The 22323-nt window shown below is 43.5% G+C and overlaps 1 protein-coding gene across 4 annotated transcripts in view; it reads right to left on the reverse strand.

Annotated features, from left to right (window-relative positions):
- Positions 1-22323, reverse strand: part of ADCY8 (adenylate cyclase 8) — a 159254-nt gene that overhangs the window by 77089 nt on the left and 59842 nt on the right. For all 4 annotated transcript variants that reach the window (XM_039845878.1, XM_039845879.1, XM_039845882.1 and 1 more), the window contains exons 6-7: positions 11556-11714; positions 5997-6267 (exon numbers count right to left, since the gene is read on the reverse strand). In XM_039845878.1, the coding sequence (XP_039701812.1) occupies positions 5997-6267; positions 11556-11714 (430 nt within the window). The remainder of the gene's footprint in view (positions 1-5996; positions 6268-11555; positions 11715-22323) is intronic.

Genomic DNA, 22323 nt, shown 5'->3' on the forward strand with positions numbered 1-22323 from the left:
GAGCTCCCTTTCAGGCCCGTACCACCGTCAGGTGGGCTGAGTTTGGGCCCTGTCAAGGTCTGCCCCTGGATCACGGGACTTGCAGCCTCCAGGACTAACCAGTTCACTGTGAGGGGCCGGGGGCCCTCAGCATCAGGTCAGCAGGAGGGTGCTGATCAGCAAGGCAATCAGATGAGAACCTTCCCGTCTTCCAGAAAATACAGAAAACGGGATCCAAGGAAAGTCGTGGCTTGAATTCATGAAGATATAGAGCCCTAAATATGTTCTCGAATCCTGCTTTCCAGCCCAGCTGACTCGATGTCCTCTGCATTTCCTTTCTTTCTGGCCTCAACATTCTCCAGTCCAAAGGAACCCAAATCAAAAAGCTGTTTCTTGGTTTTATACCTACAGAGATGTGAGAGATGCCCTGCTTGGCCTTTCTCCATGCAAACAATCATCACATGGAGACACTCAGGGGATGAGGAGCTAGCTGGTGCGATGGGACTGGCTGGAGGGAAATCTGGACACTTCCTGGAGCTTTCACAGAAAATTTCTAAATATCCCTGGTGAGCACGGGACCCGTCTTCAGAAGGTACACACACACACACACACACACACACTCGTTTTAAGACTAACTGACCTGAAAACAAAGTAGAGGCAGAAACCCAGCACATCTTCAGGCCACAAAAGGAAGATGCGGTGGCCTGGTGGAAAGTATGTGGTTTGTGAAGTTAGACGTAAGTGCGTTCTGATTCCACCTCAGTTATTTATGGGTGATGTGTCCTTCAGAAAATAAATCGACCTCTACGAGTCACAATTTTCTCATTTGTCAAACAGGCACATCGCACTTACGTTGTAAAGTTGGTATGAAAATGAAACGCAGAGAATGTGGGCCATGTTCTCGACATGGTACCTGGCCCCCAATTCTCTACTTTCATTAGTGTCCGTGACGCTGCGGATATGTATGTACACTCGCTAGAGAGAAGTGCGCTTGCTTTCTGTTTTGTCGTGTGGAGTACAGATATCTCAACTTCGTTCTCAGTATTCACGGTGCATATGCAGACTTAATGGTAACGACAATGGCCAAGGTCAGTCTATTGTGCAGAAACGACTGATACTTACAATGGAAGTGGCGAATGTGTACTCTTGTCCAGGCGATTCTTTTAGAAGCCTGGAAGGGTAACAGAAAAATGCCTGGATTCTGATGCCACGATAAATGTGAAAGGGCCGGATGGGACAATGGCGAGGATTTCACAATATGTGAGGAACAGACCTTCGGCTCCGAAAAGGGCTTTGCTTCTAAAAGAGCGGCTCCACCTTCCTGGCATACATATCGCTTGTCAGAAAAGTCAAGTTAAAAGGATTACTATCCTCGCCCAATGCGTTTCATAGTGACAGAAAGCTTCACCCTTTGGTAGCCGCTTGTAAATCACAAGCCTAAGATGCAGTTTGTCTGAAAAGTCCATTCTTGTCCCCTATGCACAATCCATTCTCCATAAGGCAGCCAAAATGATCTCTTAAAAATCTAAATCAGATCATGTCACTGCCCTGCCTGAAACCTTTCTGTCACTTCCGTTGGAATAAAATCCCAAACCAACCAGGCTTGCAGGATCAAGCTCTGGCTCCTTTAACTCTTCCCTGCTCACGATTCTTTATCCCTTTTGCTCTTCTTCTCACACACCGAGCTTTTTCCTACCGCAGGGCCTTTGCACCAGCTGCTTCCTTTGTCTCCGATGCTCTCCTCCCAGTTATTTGCACAAAGGGTCCTTTCGGCACTCAAATCAAATCTGAAGAGGCTTCTGATGATCTCATCTGTGCGAATTCTCTCTGACCCCTAGTTATATGTCTTTTTCCTTCATAGCATTTATATGTTTTGGTTACTTGTCTGCATTCCCCGCTTCCTTAAAATGTAAGCTCCTGGAGGACAGGGACCTAGTCTCTCTTCTTCTTATTGGATCCCTGGCAGCTGGAATACTGAGTGCCTGTTAAATGATTGAATGCACAAGAGCCCAAGCCCATAATAGATTTTAGTTATGCCATGTAACCAGAATGAAAAAAATATGATCTTTAACATAAGGACCCTTTTCTTAAGTCTTCGTTTTCATCCCCAATTTTGTCTTTCTTCTGAGAGAATCAATAACCATGCTGATGACTCATCCAACAATCGAGCCCGGAAAATCCTGCACATCCTCCCCCAAATGGTCTCATTTTTCACTTCCGATCTACTTCAACTACCTACTTCTACTTCTGTAACCTTGAATTTCAATAGTCCACCTGCGATCACAAACTTCTCGCCCTCTAGTTTTCTTACTTTCATTCCACTCCAAGGCTCAGAGCACAGGAAGCCTCACAGGCGACTGAGCCAGGGACCACGGAGGGAAGACGCCAAATCGATGGGTAGAACTCCCACCATGCGGGAGTCGGGGATATAAATCACATGCACCGAGGGCTTCCGAGAGTAATCTGGGTACCAGAACCCGGACCGGGTTCAACCAGCAATTTTAACCCAAATGGACACAGATATAGCAGCAGAGAAGATGCATAAAACCAAAGGAGAGTCTTCGAGCATAGACCAGGACTGGGCGACTCATATAAGGGACCAGAAATAGTTCTTAGTGCCACGATTGCTCCTCCAAACCGCGGACAGACTCCTGAGGGACACGGGTAGTGGGAAGTAGGTGGTGTAGAGCTGGGGTTCTACTTGGAACTCCAGAGCTTCCTTATCAACCGTGACAATCCAGCTGCTGACTTCACCACCTCATCAAACCCACGTCCTGCCACTGATGTGCTTCTGTCCAATTCCATCCAATGAGCAGTTTTCAGTCTTTACCTTCCTGGCCTCTTGGCTGCACTGGACATTGTTAATAACTTCTTCCTGCTCTCTAGGCTTCCATGGCGCCACATTCCCTAACTGTCTTCTCATCCCTGAATATCCTGTCTATCTCTGTCATGGGATCCTTACTCTCTTTCACCCCCCATCTGGTGTCTCTCAAGGTCTGTCTTCTGCCTTCGCATTGTCTTATCTTACATATTCCCTCCTGTGATCTCTTTGACCCACACAGCTTCGACTGGCACTCAAATCCCGAGGGCTGCCAGATTTACATCTCTTGTACCATTCTTCTATCCCTGAGCTTCAGAAGTGCATTCAATAGCCTTCAGGATATCTCTCCTTGGGCCTCTCCTAAGCATCCAAGCTCATCATGTCCCAAGATGAATTCCTGGTGCTTCCCCCTAATCTCCTTCCATTGCAGTAGTGCTTACTTCAGGTGGCAGTTCCACGGCCCATCCAATCACCCAAGCAAAAAACCTAGAAGTTAAACTTGACTGGTTCCTTTGTCTTACCACCCACATCTATCGCTTCATTCATTCATCCAACAAAGTGTAATCAAGCCCTGTTATTTGCCAGGTATGTTCTAATTGTGGGCTAAAAGTGCAAGAGATACTATTCCTGTCTTCACGAAACACACAAACTACTGGCTGACTTTACTTCTTAAAGTATCGCTCTCCTCTGCCCCTCCTTCTATTTCATTACTAGTAGTAGCTGGCATGTCATAGATGCTAAATTAATCTTTAGCAAATGAATGAATACATGAAAATGTAGCCATCTGAACATCTGCTGTCCATATAGCACGGATTATGGTCCAGCATATTGATGTCATTAAAAACATTTCTAAGCACACATTATCAATCAATAGAAGCCAAAACATTTGGCCATATTAGCTGGAAGCCCCCCAGTGAAGCATCAGTATGTTTTATGTGTGATGTGTAAATGCTCTGATGGTCCTGGCTGGCTGTGAACTGACTGGGTGTTTCAGTCAGACCTCCCTTGATCTCTTCTAGGCATATACGTTATGTCTCTGGATTGCACGTATAGCTCTCTAACTTCTAGAGAATTACACACAAGCGCAAACTCCCAGAGCCTGTGACCGTCGTAATCGACTCAGTCATTTCCTAAATGTTATTAGTGCCCCTTATTTATGAGTATCAGGACACATTCACTGACTCTTACATCTGAAGGCATCAAAATGAATTGAGATTATTCATGCTGAAGACAGCACAGATGGGGTGCATCCAGGCAAAACTCAGGCATCAGAAGAAATATATGGTATGGTTAAACACCAAGAACAATCATCTTCGACTAATAATGACATCTTTTACAATAACTATATGACATCAGTAAATCTCTTTAGGACACCAGCAAAGAAACATTTCAGCTATTCCTATACATTTTTACCAGATCAATCAGTCATAGAATAAAACCAAGCACCTCTACCTCTCTTTCCTTGGTTCTCAATTATTAGCAGCAAGGTTAGGTACAACTGAGATTAGAACAATTAGGAATTATCCCAATTTCCACAATCGGCTTCACTGGAAAGAGTTTTTCAAATGGAAAGACCAAAAAGAAAAAGAAAAACAAAACTCCAAAAGAGAGAATTTTATGCCGAGTTATTGAGGTATTCAGGGTGAGGCGTGCGTCTCCCCTCTAAATAGCCAGCATCCAGGCTCAAGCTGACGAGAGGCAGAGGAAGCAGAGGGTCCTGTCAGCGGGGCATGCACTCACTCGGGAAGTATGGCTATGTTCACTGTTTTATATAACAGCAAGTCGTACCATGCGCACTAATTCAGTGATGAAAAGGAGTTAGGCACTGAAGTCAGTGACAGTTTCTGCGGTCATAATAAATGTGGGGAAAATGAATCACTCACAAAAGAACAGTAAGGACCTAAAGGTAGACGCTTGCGAGGCATGCGGACTGGGTTCACCCTGCATCTTCCCCAGTGGAATCTGGTCCATGCCCATTGGCTCCTTCATACAGAACTGGAAGGAAAGTGAGGTTAACCCGGCCTCAGAGTACCCCATCCATATGCTGGATGCAGAAGACTTTTAGCATTTTAACCTTTTCCATTTTAAATGTCTTTAAGCAGACAGGTTTCTCTTGTCTATAAGTTAATGAGAAAAATTCAGGTCCATGGATTAAAACAATGAAGCCATGCAGGCCTTCACAAAGCTCCTGACACTGTTGGTTTGGTTGAGTCACTTCATGGTGCTCTTGGCTTTTGACTGGCTCAGGAGCGTATCGAAGACTGTGTGCAAGTCTTACATACTGCCTTTACAATTTGTTTCTTTACAAAGTTATGGTGGAGTTTCATGAATTTACATTTAACTGACATGAACTCAACCATTTGTGCTTGGCCTAAATGATCGAAGGAAAAACCCATATTAGAGCAGGTGCTTCTGCCCATGCTCTGAACCAGCATCCTGGGGACAGGGGCATCTCTGAACCCACTTTGGTCCTCCCTCTTGATCAGCCACAGTGTCCTAGTGCCTCTTGGAGGCTGAGCATCTCCTTAGAGTTAGGGGGATTCCAAGTATCTGAAGAAGTAATTTTTAAAATAATTTCATTCTTGGTGATTTATACCTAATACTGACTTTGTAATCCTGTTCCTCATATAAGACGCAAATCCACGCGGAACAGGAGTAGAATTCTGTGGACGGCTCTGGCCCCTCCCCCTGGTCATCCCTTGGTGCTGCTTTTAGGTCCCCAGGTCACCAGTGTCCTCCCGATTTTAAATTCCAGAGGGCAACTCAGAACCCCTCGCCCGCCAGCTGCCTAAAAAAAAGGCATGCTCATGGCTTCGCTCTTCTACTTTCCTTGCTAGTTTAAGGACGCCTGGTTTATCTCTTCTAACATGAGCAAACTTTTTGTGTGAAATTATAATTCAGCGTCACATGGCATTTATTTTTAGCTAGGCCAAAAAATAAAATAAAAGGAGAGGGGGCCGGGAAGACTCCGGTATTTCTGGCATTTCCTGACATTGCACACAGAGGTCGATTCTGTCCTGAGGAGAGAGAGAGAGAGAGACGTCTGCTCATTTGCAGGGAGGCTGCTCAGCAGAGAAAAGGTTAAAGGTGCACAGGTTTTCTGCGGGGTTTTCTCTGAGGCGCGGGGCTGGGAGCCAGCCGCGGTGGAGACCATGGGGCAGGCGCCCGGCTGAGCGGCACCGGGGGCTGGACTTACGTTCTGCTTCCCCACTATGTTGTCGAAGGGCAGCTCGGGGCTCCAGGATCCTTCCGCGAAGGTGGCCCCGCTGTTCCTCCTGTCCGAGGCGCTCACCGACTCCTTGACAATGTCTTCGGGCAGGGCCAGCAGGCTCTCCTCAGGCTGCTTAATTAAATAGGTCTCTATGTCGTGCTTCCGCAAGAACTCGTTCCTCTCCTTGCCGTGGCCCTCCTCCACCTTATAGTCGCCGCCCAGGCAGTCCAGTGTGGCTTTGGAGATGTGAATCCTCCTGCGTGTGCAAAGCGTGGCGGTTACTAACCTCCCTCCCACCACCATGTTTTGTCCTGTGTAAGGCCAGCATCAGGGCTACATGTGGCTACACGCATAAACCAATGAGCAGGGCGTCACCAACTTCACCACAAGGGACGCTGGGCCCCCTGATCAGGTAGCCCCCCACCCACCCCAGCCCCACTTAAGCACTTCCCTTGGCTTCTCTTAGGACAGTTGGCCTGACCCCACCAACCTTTAAGAACCAGTGATTTTTTTTGGTGTCGTCCATTATATTGGGAAAACAAGTTCCATAAATGTTTTTGAACCCAAGTGCCTAAAAACCACCACGTAACAATGACGGTTCATAGTGTCTTGGAACTTTCCCTATCATTTCGGTTTTCATAATTTTGTGCGTCGTTTCTTCAACTTGTTTAAAATCTTAAGAACAAAGGCAGGTAGGTCTTCTATGTCCACAGAGCTAGATGGAGGGTCTTTTGGGAAAATCACGGTAAGAGGCAATTGTCCCTGAACCGTGTATATGGCAGAGGACAGAGAACAAAGCTAAGGACGCGGGCAGGCTGACAGCTGGCCAGGCTCGCTCACAAGGTAAGTGACTCATTCCAGCACCGTCGTCAGCCACTGCAGCTCACGATTCAAGTTTCTTTTTTAGAAAAACAACAGATGACATCAAGGGCCTTAAGGATCAGACTCGAATTGTGGAAATTTCACATAAATCATTCGGAGGAAGAATTTATCTGTGCTCCTAACTGTCTAACTCAATCACACCACTTGTTGTGCTGTGTTATGGTCTGTGTAGACTAATGTGGTGATTACGAGCATGGACGCTGGTGAGATGGCCAGGACCGAAACCCTAGCTCAACCACGAACGAGCTGAGAGATCTTGGCAAGTTACTTGATCTTTCTATGAATCCATTTTCTCCTCCATAAAAATGGGAAAAACAGTAGTCCCCATTTCTTAGGGCCATTGTGGGTATTATAAGAGTTGATTAGTGTAATCAAAAATAGTGCATGGTACATGGTATATATTATAAAAGCAAATGCTTAAGTTATTAGGATCATTCTAAAACATGACATGTGATCGTATTACTGTTGTTTATTCCATGGCTTCTCAAAGTTTACAGACGCAGCCTAAGTCCCGAGCAAGGCCCTTAGGGCCTCCACACTCTGGGCCCCGTCACTTCAAAGGTCATTGTCTGACATTGTTCTGATATAGCACTCTACCCTCTCCCCGGGCGAATCAAGTAATTAGTATTTCTTCAGTTTCAAGGTGCTATTTTATGCCTACTAAACTCAGAACAAGACTTTTCTCTGACTAGAATGCTCTTCCCATTTTCCATGTGACAATTTCCTATTTCCTGATTTAGATCAAAGGTCATTTGCTTAGGGGGACTTTAGTGTTCCCTTGAATGAATGAATGAACAAAGTATGTGCTTAATATTTTGCTTGGCTCTTGTGATTTGAGAAACAACATATCCAAGGAAACACTGAATTTTTCCAAATGCATTGTGTGTCTCCCTCTTCTCCTTCTTACCCATTCTGCTAAATTCCTGCTTAAAGAGAGAAAAACTCACTAAAAAACCCATAAACTACAAATAGTGCATTTATGATCATTTAAGGCACATTCTCCACATTTTCGAAGTTAGTATCCCGGCATGTAGTCAGTGATTTCAAGGGTGAGATATTAGAAACAAAAGCATGTGAAAGATATTTTGAACTCTCTTGAGAAATGTCTGAATAAGCAGAAAATATCCTCATGATAAATTTTGTCAACACAAAGGAACTCAGTAGTGCTAACTTAAGAGAAAAGAGAAGTCATTTGACCTTCCGTTAAATGGATATCTCAGTCTTCTCTCTCAGATCAATTTTAGAACTAGGTTCTAGAAGGCTTCTTCTCTCTGGCAAAATGAAACTCCTTCAAGGGCTTCATGAAGTCTGATGGCTAATTAAAAAAAAAAAAATTAAATACCAACCCCGTTTGGTATTTTCACTGGATTCTACATTTTATTATTCTGCATCAATGTGCACGAGGACTAATATTTCCATGAACTAAATCAATATTATGTTTTGTGTAGTGAAAGACATCCTCGCTTTCACTTATTACTGATTCTTCTGCTGAAGTTCTAATCAATTTGTGCTTTAATGTTTTGATAGAAACTGGGTTTTCTATGTTCCTTTCCACTTTTGCTGCTATGTTGAGCTTCGGGGTAAGGGATTTGCAGATGAGACTCCAGTGATTATCTTTCCCTCTAAGGAAATGAGTCAGGCAAATATTCTCGTATATTGAATGTCAGGGAACCTGACATTTTCTGATCACTTTAAATGCCAGGATATAATAATAACAGCCACGATAGTAAGCAAGATCTAACAATTTGGTTAGATACTTATTTCATATAAATAAGTTATCTTATAGCCAAAGGTATTACTATATAATTGGATCTGTGGATGATCTCATATAATTTCCATTCTTCCAACAACTCTAGGAGATAGGCATTCCCCCGCTCATTGTGCAGATGGTGAAACTGGCTTGGAGACAATGATTAAGTAACTAGCCCAAAGTTACATCAGCGGTAGGTGGCGGTGCTGGATTGAGTGAGACAAAGACTTAACTTTTAAGGTCTTTCTAGGACCTTGCATCTGTATCACATGATAACTACTGCAAACACAATCACGATTAATATTTACTGAGCACAGAACGAAGGACTTCATATGCATTATCTCACTGAACGAAAGCTCGAGAACGGTGGTCTTCAAAGTGTGTTACCAAAGTCAACAGAATCATCACTTGTAAGACATAGTCTTTGTCCCACACCAGACACACTGATCAGAGACTCTGAGGGAGGGGCCCAGCCACCTATGGTGTAATAAACCCTCTAGGTGATTCAGATGCACGCCGAAGCTGCGAATCATTGCTCTAGGAATCCAAGGCTCAGAGAGGTTAAAGAATTTGTTTGAGGCTGCATGGCTGGAGTCTGTGCAGAGAAAGGATTTTAATCCAATTCTGCATGACTCCAGGGTCCAGACTATCAACCACTATGCTATGAACTTGTATGCCTCCCTCCCTTCCGTTCTTCCCTTCTTCCTCTGTGTCATGGATCATGTTAGGTTCTGGGGACACAGTAAAGGCCTGGAGATTCATAATAAAATGACAACCCTGAGCAAACTGAATGATAAATTAACAATAGGAGACGGTGATGTGTAGTGAGGCATTTAAAAGCTGCATTTATGTGACATGTTTAATTTCTTTGAGCCTCAGTTTCCTCACCAAAAAAAAAAAGGAAGGTCATATTTACTATGTGAGGTATTGTGAGATCAAACGATGTGATGTATTAATGATATTTAGCAGACTGTCTAGTATATAGTCCGTCCTTAATACATGTTTAGAATTGGGGCTAACTTTCTCAATGAAAGTTAAAGTAAGCTGAGTTCATTTCTCTACATATTGATTGCTAGAAAGGGGAAATAACAAGAGATTAAATAGCAGAAAACTGTGAACCCAAACACTGTCAGACCATGGCAGGTTCGGAGGCATATATCTTGGCATCACTGCATTTCTGCACATCCCAGGCCTCAGCGGAGCTGGGTTCAGTACAGGAGACTGCTTCATAAGCGCTGTCCCATGCAAAACCAACTTGTTGAGGTTGATAAAGTTTTAGCTCAATTTTACAGTGAAGAAACTGGGCAGGGAGATTTGGAAACTTGTCCGCTCATAACTGGTAAATAGTAAACCCACTGTTCAAACAGAGATCGTAAGATTTAAACTCACGCTCGTATTTCCTAGTGTGATCAAAAATGTTAGCTAAACCGGCTTCTAGCTGTAAAAGTGCTGTCTTACACGCCCTCTGAGCTCTGTTCTGTGGTTTGAGTATATGGGCAATTCCCATCCAGCTACACTTAAGACTCAAGCCTGGATAAGTAGATGGATCATTGTCTGGTTTGAGTTCAGCAGGCAGATACTTGTAGAATTCAAGGATTTAAGAAACTCAGCAGTAATGCATCTGGCTTACCTTAGTTCTAAACAAGCATGGCAAACACTGAGGTTTCTCTTGTAAAATGTGACTGAGATGGGGACGTCAACACAGTTTACAAAGTGCTTCTCACCCATTACCCTAGATAATCCTCAGGAGAAATCTGTAAGGTAGGTTATGCCCGCGTGGCAGACGAGAACATGAACTCTCGTGGAGGAGGGACATAGAATCACAAGGCCTCGTATCATAAGTATTATCATCTGTTTTTTGTAGTGAGGAAAGTGGGGCTCAGAGAAGCTAAGTACTGGCCTGAGACCCCACAGATACAGCTCTGAAGCCTAGTTCCCACGAACATCACATGCCTGGTGCTGCACGTGCTTTCCATGGCTTGCTAGAGACAGCAGAGCTTCATGTGGGGCACAGCGGAAACCCTCATTTCTCTGATTCCACCACCTGCTGTTTATTTCCAATGGTAACGGGTTATTCTTTATTAGCCATAATTACCAAGGAATGATAGCAGGCACCAGAGAACCCTGTTACATGGACAGCAAGGCTGGAGAAGTGAAGAAAGGAACATATGTGAATGCTCTATCTTAGCTGCCTGTCTATCTGTCTGTCTGTCTGTCTATCTATCTATCTATCTATCTACCTACCTACCTATCTATCTATCTACCTATTGTCTATCATCTACCTACCTACCTACCTACCTACCTACCTACTACCTACCTACCTTTTATCATCTCTCAGAGAGAGAGAGAGGCTGTAGAGTCAGTACAATTCACTGGTTCAAATGCACCTCAGATCTTATTAGGCCCAATTTTAACACTACTTTTCAATGTTCATGAGCCTTTCCAGGATTCTGACACCTTTGGGAATTCTATGTTCACTGGTCTTGACAGCCAAATTTGAAAAGGTGAGTTTTCAAGGGAGTCAGGTCATATTAAAGGTCAGCAGGTCTTAACCTTGGCTGCCCATGAGAATTGCTTTAAGAACTTAACATAGATTCTGCATAGATTCTGCTTTAAATGAATTGGCGAGACAACGAGACTTTTAAAGTGCTCCTCTGCTGATTCTGATGTGAAGTCCAGTCTCAGAATCAATGCTATGAACACCTACCTGAGTGTCATTCCACCTTCTTTGTTTGCTATGATAAATTTCACTAGACTTTTGGGATCAATATTTGTACAACGTTTTAATGTTCTGTCTCCTCCCAAATAATCACTTCTTAGATCTATACCCCTGAGTTTTGCAAACAGGAGACCCGCTCTCACAGTGAACAAATGGCAAGGGTTAGGAAGAAGAAGGCTTTGCTATGGCTTACCCAGGGATTCCTCCAGATTCTAGTTTGTTCGCAATGTCCACATCCCAAGACCAGACGTCAAATTGCCACTTCCGAAGGCCCAACACGCCACACAGCACTGAGCCGGAGTGGATTCCGATCCGCATGTCAACGTCATGCTTCGTCCTTGACCTCACATACCTGGTGACATAGGTGAATGGAGAAACACACACATAAGGCCAGAGTGGGCATCCTTGGCCTTGGTGGCAGTTCCGGTCTCTCCTACTTCATAAGTTCAACTCCTGCCCATTTACATGCTACCTCTTCCATGAAGCCTTCTTGGATTTCCTGGTAACTAGAAGAGTTTCTCCTCCAAACTCTCCTAGCCTTAAATCTGAATCGTTAAAGGCGCTTATCATCCCCGAACCCACTCAGCCCACATAACCTCGTCCTCGGGGAACAGCGTCGGCGTTTTTCTCTACCCACTAGTGCGTACACCTGGGATGGATTATAAATTCTGCACTTCGCAACACACTTCTTTTCCAATGTAAGTATTTATTTTTTACTCTGTTTCCTTCTCTTCATTCCTCTCTCCGATGCTCTAGTTCAGGCCACCCGCAGGCTTCAGTCTGGGGTCCCCACCTCACCTGCTCCCAGCCCGTCTTCTACACAGCTGTCACAAACACGGTGTGGCCCTGTCACTCCATCACGCTGTTGTTTAAAATTCTTTCCTGACCTACTCCTGAAAGCAGTGGTCTCCGGAGCGGAGCGCTGACACCCCAGGGCTGAGTTGGGGCATCCACGAGGACGCAGGGGACAGTCACATAACTTCCATTCATAGCTTTTTTTTTTTTTACCTTGAAAAAGCTCTACCAAGATTTGATATATGGTTTGACCTCAGTGACAACAGGGTCTGTGTCAGACCGCCCTGTGACTGTGAAGTGAGGAGGAGGCATCTTGAGCAGAGAGCAGGATTTCTACCGCTGAGAACTGCCTCTAGCCACACACATTCCTTCTTCGCGTTCAGAGCGTTTCAAACAATTTTAGTTTGTGAGTTAAACGACCTCATTTATGTAGACAGAAATTCAACTGGTAGAATATAATACTTTGAAATAAAATAATGAGAAAAATCTTCATTGCCACAGAGACATTCGATGGTTATTATATTTCAAAATGCTTTAAAAATTGCCAAAATTAAAGATGATGTATCCATTTTCCTTTGACAAAAAAGCAAGTGCTCCATATTTGCTGCCTTTTCTGTGATAACAGGTTGCCATTAATATCCCCTCTAGCAAATATTTGGGAAAAAACTAAACTTACTTACTGTGTTTATCCAAACTAAAGATGATGATTTAAAGAGTGAGAAAGTAATTGCTTTCCCTAAAAAAATCCATGCACTGAGGAGAGAATTTTGCAAATGGAAGTTTGGAAATGTTCCCATCTCTTTGGGAACTAGGTTGTTGGATATGAGTCACGTCATCTATCAAAATTCTCAGAGCTGCACATTTACTAATACGTTTGCAAATCTTCCAAATGAAGAATTTGGTGGGCTTTGAACCCATTCGTTAAAAATACAAAAATTCTATCGCCCTCTAGTAAGCCTGCAAGAATAACTCACAGACATCAGAGAAGAAGAAAATTTATGATGTCTTACGCAGAAGTTTGGCATGACCGAGAAAACACAGTAGAGGGTACAAATGCCTGGATCTGCCTGTCTTTATGAGACATGTGTTTAGCTTTCTCTGATAGCCATTAAATCAGGGTATAGAAATAAGCTGAATTTGGAACCGACTTTTGTGTTATTGTATCACAAACTATTAAAGTTTTTTTAAAAAATAATCAATTTTATTCAAATCACTGCTCTCACTACAAGCAGAAAGATTTTTGTATTGTAATATAAAGTATTATTTATTTCATCACTGTCATTTAAAATTCGTATTGCATGTATGTTTTATGGTATATGTTTTTAAATGTGTGACTAAATCATCATCATCATTATCATTTTTGATAAAGATGGGGATCAAGACAGTTAAAAATGGCTGGCCCATAAGATAAAATGGAAAATTCCTGGTCTGGAACACACAATGCTTCATGACCTGGCCTGGGCCTCGATTACTAGGCTTATTTCTCTTGCACATATTAGACTCTCGCCATCTGAAGTACACGTAGTTGCCCGAACCCTGCGGTCCTGCCCCCTGCGCTGGGCCCACGATGCTCCCTCAGTCTGGAATGTTTATCCCCTCATTTACCAGAAGTCTGGAATGCATGCCTTTCCCAGCGGTCCCATCACATCCACGCGAACAACAATTGGGGTGCTGTATTTTAACCATCTGTCTCCCCTACTGGATTTTGAACTAAATGAAGGTAGAGCCTTCGCATGGCTCATTGTCATCTACCCCTCTTAACACTGTACTGTGTCTGGACCTTGGCCAATGCTCAATAAATGTTTATTGAATGGAAAGACGGATGGGCGAATGGGTGGGTGTCCATACACATTACTCGTGCTCCCACTACTAAGCTCATTGATAAAGGGTATAAGCTCCTTGAAGGCGATATTCCTTTCTGAGTAATCTTTGTATCTTTCACAGCCTGGGGCATCACGCCTCACATATAGCTGGGCTTAGAAACATGTCTCTGCTTTTATTGAAAGAATAAACGAATGAATGATTTCATGTGCAAAACCAAGTCTTTGTATACTCTGTTCCTAACAAGTTGTAAGATCATACAAAGTTATTTAAACAAACAAACAAAAAGTTGAAGTGGGTTGAGAATATAGAAATATTGAAAGAAAGTAGGTATTAGGAAGGTAGCCACAGACATTAGAAAGAATGCTTGTAGCCAAAGGGGGCAACAATTCTTGTCCCTGTGAAGACTTTAGTTTCCTGGCCATTGTATTAACTTTAACTTATAAGTTAAAAACAATATAGTACCCTTCCTTCACTGATGATGAAAAGAGTAGAGACCATTTGAAATAATTTAACAAGGCAAGGGGAGAAACAGCACCCAGCACATGAGAGGAGCATGTGAGAGTCTGATGCACTTTCCCACTGAGCTTCTGTGAGCAAGTCATTGGGAGAGGTCACCTGCACTGTCCATCAACTCTATCTCGTGCTACAATATCCAAGCACACGGTAGAATTGCACTTTCCTGGATATTTCATGTTATTTTTGGCCAGAACAATGTGAGCAGACATGATCTGGGTCACTTCTGAGCAGAAGCTTTGAAAGTCTGATCAACCACGCTTCTTCTGTTTTTTTTTCCCTCTGTGTCCACCATCGGGCAAGGATGCTTGGTGAGGAGGTTTCTTAACCAAGGTTCTTGGACAGGCTGATGTATGGTGGTACCTTGCCACTCCCTCGACCCACCCATGATGGACAGAAAATGTGAATGAAAAATAAATCTTTGCTGTTTTAAGCCACTGAGATTTGGGGGGATGTCTGTTACTTCAGCATAACCAGCATGACTCTCCTGTCTGGTCCCAATCTACATCTCCTCATTCCAGGTGAGTCACTGTTGTGTAGGGTCAATATGGACTCCAGTGCCAGCCTTCTCTGCCACTTTCCAGCTGCATGACCTTAGGTAACTTACTTAACTTCTATCTATAAAATGGGGATAATGATAGCATTGCCACGATTAGGTGAATAAACACATGGACAGTTGAGAAGGGTGCCTTGCACATACTAGGTACAACTTGGTGGCTTATCATATACAAAGGAACTGAGGCCCAGGAAAATAAAAGGTGGCCATGTAGCTTGTAAACAGGATTTTAGGACTCAACGGAGGCTGTTGTGTTTTTTAAACCTCACGCTCTGCAACACAGGTACTACATGTGTTGTGTGTAATCCTTGGCAAATAGTCTAATATGACCTTGAGTTTCCACGGTTGTAAAATAAAGCTCTAGCTGATTGCTTCACTCATGCAGGCTTTGCGAGCCCCAAAGGAGATTATGGATGTTAAAGTGCTTTGCCAGCCAACCGTGAGGGACTATTCCACAGCGCTCCGTGCTAATGCCATTAGGTAATTAACACAGAGGAGGCACTGGAACATCTTAATGAAAAGATGTTTAGATGTTTTTACTTCTACGAAACAAAAAATCAAAATAAGAAGATGAAATTCCTTTACGGCATTTTTTTCCCTCTTCTTGTTATGCCTGGGATTTGACTTAAAGATAGGAATAAAGCTGTAAGAGGAATGAATACTTTATGGACATCGATCCTCTCTTCGTCTACCTGCCGGTTGCTGAGAACCACAAGCGCCATGTCTTTCAAGATGAGTTCTTGATGGGAGGAACTTTGAGCATTTTTGAGGTGAAAATGGAGAGAATTCTGCTGAGTTACAAATCATGTTCAATTCTTCTAAAGCAGAGCCCAGGATGTCTGCTGTGCCTCTTTAGCCTCAGATGAAGCATGACTGGAGGTCACCGCATTACAGACACCTGAACTTCTCCTTCGTCTCCACAGACCGGGCTTCCGGGGGCAGGGGTGCGACCTTTCCATGCCATGTGCTCAGCACTTAAGTCAGAGGTATGGTAAGTGCTCACAGTATTTACTGGATTAATGGACAAAGCTCAATGGCGTTTTTGCTTTATAGGCCCACGTTGTCCCAAGATACTCTGAGGAGTCCAAGGGAACCATGGAAGGGACTCCGGACCTGTCAGCTGATGGTGGCGGTAGTGGGGAAGATTTGACCCTTCACATCTTCCAACTTCAAATAAAACAGATTTGCTGTGCAGGGTGTTCTGTGCAGGTGTCAAATCTTATCTTTATAATCCCATGTGTATGATCACCAGCACCATTTTAAGAATGGGGAAACTGAGTCCCAAGATGTTCCTTTCTTTAGGGCACACAGCTATAGGTAGACTAGCTGGAGTTTCACCTGAGGTGCCTGAGCCTAAACCCAGCTGTCCATTGCTACTGCCCTGAATGGTTTCTTTTTTGAATGAAGCCATGCTCAGGGCTGCAGCGACTAACGGAGTTTGACCTGGCTCAACCCAAAAGGTGGATGACGTTGTTTCTACCAATTAATTCTAGAAATCAGCAGACTCATAACGAGCTTCCTTTTATAGATTCCCGAGTTTACTGAGGGTACCTCAGGGGTCACTCGCTGTAGGGGCAGGAACTGTCAGCAAAGTGGCCGTGGAAGCCAGCTTCACCATCAACTGTGACCCATTCTGTAGCCTCTACTGGACTTCAGCGTCAGACTGCCTTCCAAACTGCTTCTTAGGAAGTCTGAAAGCTGCCCTATCTTATTTTAGCATGGGCACTGCAGTTTCACAAAGCGACTCATTTTGACGTCACGGCGATTCTGAGGTAGACACCTATAAGCAATATAAATTTCCACTTTACAGATGAGGGAACTGAGTCTCCAAGAGAATTAAGATACATCTTGACACTCTTCTGTGCCAAGCCTTTTATCTTCATGACCTCATTTCCTCTTTACAACCACCCTATGCTATATATATATAGTTCATGCAGTCATTCATTCACTCATTCATTCATTCAACAAACATAAGCAGTGAACCAAATAGACAAATCAGAATAACAACTCCTGTATTCATGGAGCTTACATTAGCATGGTTTATCCCCATTTTATAGTTAAGGAAGCTGGAGTAGAGAGAGGTTAAGCCACTTGCCCAAGGTCAGTAAGTAATGGGCTCTGATTGGCCCTCTCGGTGTCAGACTCCAAGCCGAATGCCCTCTGGACACTCTGCTGCTGGCTTCCCTCCCTTCAGCCCACACTCCTGTTTGGGGGCGGAAAGGTAATGAGGAAACCTAAAGTAGCATTCCTGTTCAAAAACAGTTAACAGTGTGGATCTAGTGAGAGAAAGTGAGAGAACAGATCCAGCCACCCATTTCCCATCACAGAGCGTTTTGGTTCTCTCTTTCTGTACAGATTTTTTAAAAACTGAGGTTGCCCTAAATGACGTGTGTGTGTGTGTGTGTGTGTGTGTGTGTGTGTACTTGGTAATGCATTCTTCTTTAAACTCACAAATGTTTCCGTATGCCATTGAATATTAATGTAAACCAGGATGCTTAATAGTCCTCATTTTCCTAATTTTTGGTGTGGCAAAATTTATCTATCCATTTTCCTGCCTTTGGACATTTGCAGAGTCAGATGAACGTGGCTCGGGGCCTGTGCGCTGTCACTTACGAGCTGCGCATCAGAAGTTATTTGTTCTGTCAGAGCCTCAGCTTCCTGCTCTGACAACTGGGGAAATAGTCTTCTCACAAGGTTCTCTTGTCAGTGTTAGGTGAGGCGAGTCAGGAAGATTAGTTAGCATAGTATCTGGTACAAGGTGAACATTCAATCAATATTAGCTTTATTACTAGATATACTCGATCTTTACTATTATAAATAATTTTGCAAAAAAAAAAATGAATCCTTGTCCATGGACTGAAGACTACTCTAACTGGTGCATCTTTAGGAGGGTGTGACCTTACGGATGTAGTTAATGGCATTTCAGAAACCAAGTGAGACAGGGACTTTAAGAGGAAGAGAGAGAAAAAACTGTGTGTAATGTGTGTGTGTGTGTATGTGAGAGTGAGAGAGAGAGAGAGAGAGAGAGAGAAAAGAGAGAAAAGAGAGAGAGAGAGAGAGAGAGAGAGAAGCAAGCAATGGAGGGGAGGGTGGGGTAGACGGAGAGAAGGAAAAGGTGAAAGGAAGTATGAGAGAGGGAAAAACGGATGCCCACGAGCAGGCAGGGGCCCCGGGTGCTCTTACCTCAAGCGAAGGAAGCAAAATAACTCCTGTTTGTCATTCCTTGTCTTGCCACGTTGCTTGGCAGGGCAACCCTGTCACAGGGATTAAGATCTTTGTTCCAAGTAACCACTGGGGACAAGCCAGTTCCTGCTTGGCATTCTGGTGTCATCCTATGACTTTTTAGCAACTGCACTAGAAGACCAGGCTCTGTAATCCTCATTAAGATTCATCAAGGAAGGCTTTTGCTGATCATTAATAAAGATATCGCATAGAACGGAGCCCGCTATCAAATTTGGTGACTTCTCAGCTATCAGTTCTCCCCAAAAATAAACCCAGGACATGTGAAGAGGAGTCACCTGGAGACACTTTCAAAGCTACTTAATGGAACTGTTATCTAAGCCTATTTTAATTAATTTAATTTTATGAACAGGCATGCATGAGATGGTATTAAATGCTTCATTAGAAATAAAGTTATATTTGATTACTTTTTTTGCCATTCATCTAGCTAATATCATACTTCTCAAATCAAGCATTTTTTTTTTTTTGAAGGAATAAATTTACTCTGAGGTTTGACTCAGGCTTATTATCTTGTTATTCTCAGACATTTCCTGACTTTTCTCCCTCTTGGTATCAGCTCTGCTAATTTAGTGGACAGGCACGTGAGCCCTCCTAAGCTATACATCGATCTTTTGGGTATTATAGGCAGATTTCAGGCATCAGAAGCAATTGCAAAAATCTGGAGTTGGGAGGCAGGATGCCACGATGGTTAAGACCAGTGGCTCTGGAGTCAGATGGGTCTGGTTTGGCATCCTCGTTCCGCCTCCGAGTAGCTGTGTGATTTTGTACAATTGCACAAACTCCGGAGGCTCCAGCCTCCTCGCTGGTAACATAGGAGCCTATTTCCAGAGCTTCAGTGTGTCAGGATGTGCCTTTCAGCCAGACTGGATGCTACAGCTGACACCGTTCTGATTGGCTGCCCCAAACTATTCTGATGAGGCGGTGGTGCAGCCATACTAGTCATTCAATATTTTGCCCTTGCCCTTGCCTGCCTCCTAGGATTGTTATAGTTAATGAGCTAATGCATGTAAAACACTTATCTCAGTGCTTGGCATATAGTACATGTTCGACAAACCCTAGCTATTGGCATTATTTTACTAGAGTAGAAGCCATAAGAAAGAAACAGGTTTCTGTAACTTAATCGAGTCAACTTTTCCAGCATCAAAACTCAGCCCTACTTGCAGGAATCTATTAAAAAAACATTACTATGGTGATAGCACGCATGCTATGTAGTTGAACTTTCAAAAGGACACTCGAGTTGGGCTGCTCATGATCCCCATTTCACAGACGAGGCTGTGCAGGCTGTGAGAAGTTAAGTCACTCTCATCCACAGCCCCTCACTGAGTAACGAGAAGAAGCAGGAACCGGGCTAGGCAGCTGACTGTAGGTCCAGGGACCCCTCTGTTCAGTCAGCACATGCTCCATCCACCCTGTGGTACAACACTCGCTCACTCGGGGACCACGGCCATGATCACGCCTGGCAACCAACTCTGTCTCTAATAAAGTGGAATCCTGTCCAAAATTCTCGGAGTACTGTCAGTTGATAAATTATGTTTATTGTAATGAAGAATACTCGATTTAACTTGAAGTCCTCTGTCACATACTGTCTCTGGATGCGGCAACACAGGGCTTCAGCCACCACCTTTTCGCTTTCACAGCTACTGCTCTATTTCACGTTCTCACTTCTCCTCTCTGGATTGTTGCAAAAATATCTCCCAACCAGTTTCCTTCCCCTTCATCTCTGCTTCTTGTCACCCAGAGTCACGTACCTGGAGAGACAGTTATCCATCTCCACAGTAGTTACCTTCCTCATGCCAGATTGGAACATGACACTTTCTTACAAGTTGTCAGTGACTTCCTATTGCCCAAGGGATAAAGCCCCAGTATGTCTTACAAGGCCACCAACTATCCATGCACTGACCCCCTTGTCTGAATTGAGAATTACAGTGATCACCAAAGCCTGTTTCAAATTCTTACAGACATACACACTTGCACATACACAAGCATACACACGTAGACACATATGTGCACACACATACATATATACTCATCCATCTATACCACACATAAGCACATATATGCACATGCCACACACATGTACGCACACAGCACATATATGTACACAGCACACATGTACACCCATTTATGCACATGCACACACAGAAGCCATGCGTGTGTATGCATTCATACACACGCATGGCTTCTGTTCATTCTAACAGATAGAATAACATAATCTTCGTGCCTTTGTTTCTAGGGGAAAAAATCTTTGGTTCTGCATCCAAAGGACTACTATGGTGATGCCTCAGTAAAAGAGTATGCCTCACCCTTCTACTTCCGCTCGTTCTGACTTTCCCTCCTGAAACTTTGATGCTCGAACTGGCAAAAGATAGTCTTGGCCTTTCTTGATGTTGGCACCTTGTCCTCACTTGTCAGTGATTGAAGGATAGTCTCTATCACATATTTGGACTGATCAGTGAATAAGGGGCCAGGGTCATTTTGAGCGTTGGTCTGCCATTTGTGCAAGAATTATAACCTCACTCAAACAAGGCAACTATTGGATCTAGAGAGCCAAGACCCACGTGCCATCTCACCACCAGAGCCAGCCTCTCACAGCCTTTCTGCACTCTGAGGACTGCTGTTGGGCTTCTGACTCTGAGGAGATGCCGGAAAGAGGGACAAGTAGAGACCCTGACAAGATGGAGATGATACCTCAAAAGGAATCCATCCCTGATGACAAATATGCTGGGAGGCCCTCTACTCTGGGGACACCAGTCAACAAATGGTTTATTGACATACTACGACACATGCAATATAATGTTAAGCATGGTTCTAGACTTCACGGCTTCTAGGGAGTTTTCTGGTTGGAATAAGTTTGGGGTTATTTGGGGCCGAATAAAAATTAGCATCTTGTGTAAACGACAGTTGGTTAAGATTGTTATCGTTTTGAGAAAGTTATGTAAATGGATTCTCTTTCACACACGTTCAGGTGCACATACTGTCTGCCAGTCATTCCTCAGAGTACCATGCTTGACGGTAAGAGTGAAAACTCTAGCAGTCTGAGCTTGCCTAAAGCCAGAGTTCTTGCTTATTCCTCTGCACCAGGCTGTGCTGTTAACTGGGAGAATTAACGCTGGACCTCAAGTCACTGACATTATAATCAAGGAGCTGTTCAAGTATTAATAGACTCTGACTCATGCCGTTAAAATAATATCCTACTGAACTGTCTTATTCTAAAGGAGTAAAAGCAAGCAGCACTTAATAAACTAACAAGAGAAAGCCCTTGAGCCATTTCGACCTACCCGAATCTCACTCCCCGCTGTTTCACTCCAGAACTCCAGAGAGGAGACCTTACATTGGATAACAGGTCAGGAGGGATACGGTCCTTTCCAGAAAGATAACTGAAGTATCTTAAAGAATTCTGATAATCGATGTTCACTTCTTCTGCAATGTGATCTCTGCGGCATATCTTTTGCTTAAGCTTAAGGTACAAACTCCTATAGAATGTCTTTGGATGAATAAATAAAGAAGATGTAATATACATATGATAATACATATATATCACATACATATATAAGGGGGCATTACTCAGCCTTAAGAAAGAAGGAAATACTGGCATTTGAGACAAATGGATGAAACTGGAGGGCATTATGCTAAGGGAAACGAGCCAGACAAGGACAAATACTGTATGTTGTCATTTATACATGAAATATTTTTTTAAAAAAGTTGCACTCATGGGAACAGAGTAGAAAGGAGGTTTTGGGGCAGGGTACAGACTTGTAGTTAAAGATGTGGAAGTTCTGGGGCTCTAATGTGCAGCATGGTGACTACAGTTAACAATACTGAGTTGTATACTTGACGTTGGCTAAGAGAGTAGGAGTTAAGAGACCTCACCAAAACAAAACAAACAACAGCGAAATAAAACAGAGATAGCTATGTGACGTAATGGATGTATTAATTCACTTGACTGATCATTTCATAATGCGTACGTATATAAAAGCATCCCATTGTGCACTTGGAATACATACGATTTTATTTGCTAGTTATACCTTAGTAA

This window comes from Pteropus medius, unplaced genomic scaffold (genome assembly GCF_902729225.1).
Source record: "Pteropus medius unplaced genomic scaffold, Ma_sr-lr_union100, whole genome shotgun sequence".
In the NCBI taxonomy this organism is placed as follows: Eukaryota; Metazoa; Chordata; class Mammalia; order Chiroptera; family Pteropodidae; genus Pteropus; species Pteropus medius.